Raw genomic sequence first — 6,919 nt, forward strand, 5'->3', positions numbered from 1 at the left:
AAAACACATAGCAGAATATTTAAATGTCTTTTAGAGAATAAAAGACTTGATTTAAAAAAAACTTTAGCAGTGAAAATTGTAATAAATCAACTATATAATCTCCTACTGCATAGTCAGCAAGCTAAAAAATTAGATAATTTATGTCTTCATTTTTATTCATGCACAAATTCTCTTAATTTATCTTACAGCTTTCTCAGACCACACAATAGTCTTGGGATGCTGAGAAAGCTGGAGAGCTAAACTCCCAATGAACCACTCTCAGTATATATATATATATATACCTATTCTCACTGTGCACACCTCTAATTAAGAGCATTTATTTAATACTTCCTATGTGTCTAGCATTTCTACCCTTTGAAAGGGGTAGTTATTAATCCTTACAATATCCCAATCGTTTCTTTCACTAATCACATTTGATAGTTGAGGAAGCTAAGGCACAAAGATTTTAAGTAACTTACCTACAGTCTCAACACTTGCAAGTCAGGGAGGTATGCATAACAATTCCATCCCAGGCTCTGTTACTCCGCACCTATTACACTACACTGTCTCCAACTAATAGGAGCTCAGGTACAAAGACAAATTCAACCCTCACAATACTATCTGTGAATCTGGCCCTTGCTGTGCTGTTCACTAATACTCTACTTCTGTCTTCTAGATTCTAATGGAAATTCTAGCCCCCTACCCTTATTCTGTGGAACAGCCCTTACAGCTGGCACTCAAATGGAGCACTCTCACTTCCTTCACTCTATAAAAGAACAGGAGCTTTAAACAGGGGCACCTCGGGTCAGGATTTAGAGAATTGCGAATTTTGATGCATTTTTTTGTAGGATATTCTATTGCTGGCAAACTGGTTAATAACTTGGACTTGCAGCACCATTCTAGAAATTCACTAGACAATTTAAGAATTGATGGAACACAGACTCCTGAGTTAGCACAAAAAACAAATCTCAAGATTTCTGGGAGTTCGAAGTTCACGAAAAAGTCAAAATTTATCAAATTGTAAATTAAGATGTTTTCTGAGTCACATGCAAACACAAATACTATTTCCAAACAAATCATTAGGAAAACTAGACACTGCGTATTCTCTAAAATTTATTTACAGTTAATAAGTTAAAAAGCAAAGTACAAGCAGATTATAAATCTTAACCATATGCACATCAAACTGTCCAGGGAAACACTTCGATTCCATTACAAACAATTGTTTTCTAGTGCACTTAAGACATAATAGTCTATCAAAAAATATTTTAAACACACCAATAAAGTAAATATTAGGCATATACGTCCATCAAAAACCATTAAAGAGTCCTGTGGCAACCCTTAAAACAATGAAAAACTTTTGAGTTCAAAACTGCTCAGATATTTTGTATTCAAATATTTTTAAAATTTACTAAAGTTTTTTAAAAAATAGTACTATCATTTGCACATAGCAGATCCATAGGTGTCAGTCACCTGCTTAAGTTACGCTTGTCAATATTCAAACTTGAACAAAATAAATACACACCACAACAGCAACACTTTGCACTATCAACAATGAAACTTGGCGTCAACAATTATGACGTTACTGGTTTTAGTAACATAAAGATATGTTGCTGGTTGACCAGAAGGATAAAAATGACATTAGGAATCTCAAAAGGTTATGTGAGGTGCCAGTCACCACATTTAGGCACTCAGGAGTTAAAAATCAAATAAAAGCATAGCAAGGTGATGAATTTCCTCCTGGCTTCCCCTTCTACTTGTGCCATATGAGATATAAGAGAAGGCAAGAGAATGAATAAAGATCAGGGGATTTCTTTCAAAAACTCTACAAGCTACGTAAACTACAGACTTCACTTTAGAGGACAGTAAGGGGATGCCTCATCATAAAGGCCACTATGCCAAGTTTATTTTCACATTCGGTCCCAAAGTACCCATGAAATACTTTCACTTTCCTATTAGTGTACCAGTCAACTATATAAGATGTTGCTTCACATTTTAAAAGTTGTAACATAGGTTTTTACCAGAGGAAACAGCAAAAATAAAGATATTTTACATCTTATTTCACAGACTAGAAATGGCCTAATTTTTTAATAGCCCAGATGAACACCATATTGAATTCAAGATGAAAAATCAGATCCAAAATGGCATCAGATACCCCAAATAATTCAAATAAGCATTTATGTGAGTTCAAGTTCGTTTATGTTACTAAAGTAACAAGGCATAGGAGAGAAAAATGTCAAGAATCTCAGTTACAATAAATGAATGGTGTCAAGGCTTATGTTTCAGTTGTGTGCTGACCAGCTACCCTCCCAGCTAAGCCGAATTTCAAAATCCTCTGGAAAACTATCTAGATAAGCTATATGTTGAAATTACATTCTAATATGGCCATTGGATTTATTTGTAATTATTATAAAACTATATACAATAGTGAAGTTGTACAAATACATTTTTTTCCAGGTGCTAGTTAGCTATAAAAGTTAACAATATATTTTTGGGAAGAAAACCCTATGCATCTGAAATACAATTGGCAATGGAAGCTAATAACCAAAAGAATATGTATCAGCTTCCTATCACAAATATGATTTAACATTCTCTATCTTCTAAAGAATTATTCATTTTTGTTTACTCATGTGACAGTGTTTGTAACAATGCATTATCATTGAGTAGTGAATAAAAGACCGAGGCTTACTAGAAAACTGGCATAAAGTTATATATATGTGTGTGTGTGTGTGTGTATATATTCTTTTAACAAAACAAGAATACTGAAATTAAAGTCACAACACTCCTATATGGACTACTAAACTTGAAATATTCATTTCAGAAAGCTATGCCATTTGAATTCTAGGAACACAAGAGTTAAAATTGCAACTCTCATTATTGTCCTAAGAAGCTGCCAAGCAGAGATAAACTTTAGTATTAAGGATTTCACATGTCAAGTTCCAGCCCAGTATGGATCGTTTTATGGCAGAATATTTAAATTTCAAATAATAGTGGTACAAAAACACTACTTGACCCTTTAGGTATTGCAGTAAAAGTTGGCTGTGGCACCACTGGTTAAAAACTATTAAGTCTTCCTGCCACAAATGACCAAAGGCACTTGGATAATCAAGAATTCCACACTGGGCTATATGGTATAAACACTATAAAAGCGTAAAGCAGGGTCAGTAGCCTGTGTGGCTCGCCTGTTTAATTCCTGTGGTCTTCAGCTGTCAAAGACCTAGAACTGGAGACATGAGTGGCAAGAAGGTTAAAAAAATGATGTGACCAAAAAGTCAACTTAAAGTCAACTAATATTCATGATGTTTGTAAAAGTGAATATTAGTCTAGACATTTCTTGTTATCCAACAACAACAAAAAAAAGGAAATAGATTTTGCCCAAAGTAACCTCAACCAGTTATTTGATACCAAGAAATGCCTCCACCCCTCTTCATTAATAGTTCTCAGAACTCAAATGGGTATTCTGTATATCATTTTAGTCATAATGTTTACACACAGGCATCTCTCCTATGCAAGTCCCATTTTAAAATACATTTTCCTCGTAATGTATTTCAAAATACATACTTTAATGCATAATATTCCTGGATTTGTATGTTAGACCAGGAGAGGGGCCAAATGATCTCCAGTCAGATTCCAGTCACTCCTGCAACCAAAGCCAGTTCTTCACAATTCACTCATTTTTTTAATCACACGCCATATGGTTTCAATGCATTTTTTTTATTCAATTCAAGAGAATTTAACAAGTTAATTTTTCCTAAACAAAAGTTTTCACGTGTATTCTACCATTTTTAGGAGCTCAGTAAATATAAACATTAAGTTTCAATATATAAAACCTTTAGAAACACCTTGAAAATGTTTAAAGTTATATTTTGCATGTCTTTGTTTGTAATCACTGAGCCCATCCAAATCCTTGCACTACTAACATTCACAAGCTTGAACCTCTTAAAAAATATCCTCCATCAAAGCTTTGGAATCCAGTAAAAATTAGGAAACGAGTGGGCTTCAGAATACCCTGAGCACAAACTAGTGCAACACCACATGTTCGAACTTCTGTCCAGAAAGAGGGGTGGCAGTGAAAAAAAGGGGGGAATAAAGAGCAAGTAAATTCTGGCTTTATTACACAAGCACAAAACCAAATTCCTTTGGAAAAATAATGTCTTCTTCGGAGGACTTCCAGACCAGTGAGGTAGAGTCCAACAGGGAGAAAACGGATCTGCCCCTAAGGTCCTGGAGACGTCTCAATCTGGGGTCAGGAAGGGACCTCCCCTATGGGTCCGGCTGTCCCCTCCGTCTGCAGGCCGGGTGATGGGGGCAGCAGAGGCCACACTTGCCCCGGAGTCCAAGACGACGGCGCCACGGCCCGGGGGCGCAGGGCAGGGACAACCATCCGGTGACTTCTTCGTGCATAAAGTGCACTGGGGGCCGGGGTCCTGGCCGGATCTGTAAACACTCGACTGACACTTGTCCATTCCTCCGGGAGGAAGCTCTGTCAATTCCGCCGATCGGAGCCGGCAGGAGGCGCTACGGGGGCCGCGCCTCACGCTCGGGGCACCGGGAAGCGGCGGAGCCTCACCATGGGTTCCAGATTCACTTGCAGGATCTGGCGTGCTCTGCGCCGCGCCGCCGCCAGGCTGCGCTCACCCCACACGTCGCTGCCGACGCGGATGGTGGGAAAGGTGGTCAGCGTCGGGGTAGCAGCCCTCCAGATCTCCTCCAGGGTGCGGCCCCCGAAGCAGGGCCCGGGGGCCACAGGCTTGTCCCGGCAGCTCTCCTCCGGGGCCAGCAGCGGCGCGGGAGGTGGCTGGGGCTTTCTCCTGCGGGCGGCAGTCGCCCGGGCTCCGCGGCGCCTCCTCTTGGCCATGGCGCGCGGTGCCGGCCGGCGCGCCTGGCTGCGGGCGGTGGGGGGTAACGGGGGGTCGGGCACCAGGGCCCGGCAGGAGGAGTAGCCGTAGACGTCCTTGCTGCGCAGGATGTGCGGAGAGAACTGGTGCTTGAGGCTGCAGAGGAAGCTCCAGAGCTCCGCGTCCGAGCTCATGAACTCCGTGCTGCGGGGCATGAAGATCTTGAAGGCGTCGCCCAGCGCCTTGGTGCTGTCAGCCAGCGACAGTTGCGACCGCGAGTACACCACCTTCTCCTCCTGCGCCTCCAGCCCGGCCCCGTCTTCTGCCCTAAAGCCACCGCCCCGGGCGGCCGCAGCTGGGGCGACCGGGGCACGGCGCCGCCGCCTCTTCATGCTGCGACGCATCCAAGGCCGCTCGTACTCGCCGGGTCCCGCTGCCGCCGCTGCCGTCCCACTCCGCGTCGGCTCCGCGGCGGTGGCCGCTGCTGGCGTCTGTAGCTACTTTTCTCGCCTCTGCCGCCGCCCCTCCCCCTCTGAGGGCGGAGGACGCGGGCGAATATCCTGCCGCCCGGTACAAGATGGCGGCCAGCGCCCACCCCTGGGCTTTGTCATTGGACGGCGCCTCACCCCCCCTAGTTTCTCTTTCTTCTCCTCTCTTGCCTCTTTTCACCGGCTGCCTTTCTTTAAATGTGCCCGCCTCAGGCCCCTCCCACCACAGCCCCGACTCCACCCATTGGGTGCTCTCAGAAGAGGGGCGGGGACTGATGAGGGAAAGGCCAGTTCCTGGAAGATGGTGCTGGGGTGGGTGATGGTGATGGCCTTTGAACGTAAGTCAATGGTTGGGTGGTTCTAGGAGCGTTGCCATGTCTAGAGTAAGAGGGTGAATGTTGGCTCCACCTTGGGAAGAGAGACTCTCAGAGTGAGGTGGTGTGCAGTTGTGGATTGAGCTGGGAGCTCTACCAGTGTGAATAACAAAGGGAGATTTGCCTAAAGGATGTTGCTGGTATCACGGATAGGGAATTTGGGTTTAAGTCTAGGGGAAATGGGCCTTTCACGATTCCCATTCACCCTCTCAAAGGCCTCTTCTGGCATCTTCATTCAAAACTCTTCTGTCTTGACCCCAGTCCTTCTCAAGAAGCCAGTAGTAATCCAGAATCATTCAGCTAATGTGCGTGGGTGGCAGCTGAGAGACTGGAGTCTCCCTCTGGACAGTGGAGCCATCTTCATATTTAAGACAGACTCTGCTTATCCAGAAAGCAAAGCATCTCATACCCTATAAAACTAAACACTCTGCTCAAATTGATCAAAGATCAATTGCAATAAAGCCATTCTGTGTAATATACATAGTTTTAAATACACAGCTCTTTAAGAGTGCCAGTTCATTCTTCATTTAGTTTTAAAATATCAGAGCCATCCCTATCATTTAGAAAGGATGCATCATTGCAAACAATAGATAAGTTTTTGTTGAAAAACATTGTTAAGAACACATTACCTTTTGTATTGAGAGGAGAGTTGTGGACATTCTTTAGTCATCTTTCTGTCCTCTATACCTAACTCAATTCCTGTCAGGTAGTGGGTACTCAATGTGTTTGCTGCATGGATCAGTGATAAGTTTTTGTTGAAAAACATTGTTAAGAACACATTACCTTTTGTATTGAGAGGAGAGTTGTGGACATTCTTTTTTTTTTTTTTTTTTTTTTTTGTGGACATTCTTTAGTCATCTTTCTGTCCTCTATACCTAACTCAATTCCTGTCAGGTAGTGGGTACTCAATATGTTTGTTGCATGAATCAATGAAAACCACTGCTTATCCCAAATGGAGTCAGAAATGGCTTAGAACAGGACAATTTTATATTGTATAATTTATATTGCTATTTTCACAGAACTCCTTTAAATTTCTTAAGGTTAAAAAAAAAATCTCCAGACACTTTTTGAGGTAGGCATGGGAATTTTACCCAGGAAGCATCTTATTTTGCAGGAATGAACAAATAAAGCACAGAAGTTTTGTGATTTACATATAGTTGCTAATGGTTTCCTCAAATATTGGAGCTGAAAGAGACCTAGTTCATTCTCCTTATTTAACATATGAGGAAATCTGTACCAGTAG

At 42.3% G+C, this 6,919-nt stretch overlaps 1 protein-coding gene across 1 annotated transcript; it reads right to left on the minus strand.

The window, feature by feature from the left end:
• Nucleotides 1-1,081: 1,081 nt before the first annotated feature.
• CCDC71L (coiled-coil domain containing 71 like) lies at nt 1,082-5,345 on the minus strand. Its single transcript, XM_035254073.3, has one exon. The coding sequence runs from the start codon at nt 5,216-5,218 to the stop codon at nt 4,511-4,513; it is 708 nt and encodes a 235-aa protein (XP_035109964.1). The 5' UTR covers nt 5,219-5,345; the 3' UTR covers nt 1,082-4,510.
• Nucleotides 5,346-6,919: the final 1,574 nt, after the last annotated feature.

The sequence above is a fragment of the Callithrix jacchus genome, chromosome 11, assembly GCF_049354715.1.
Source record: "Callithrix jacchus isolate 240 chromosome 11, calJac240_pri, whole genome shotgun sequence".
Lineage (NCBI taxonomy): Eukaryota > Metazoa > Chordata > Mammalia > Primates > Cebidae > Callithrix > Callithrix jacchus.

Coding starts and splice junctions, on each gene's coding strand:
- CCDC71L (XM_035254073.3), bottom strand. CDS start 5,218: ATGCGTCGCAGCATGAAGAGGCGGCGGCGCCGTGCCCCGGTCGCCCCA.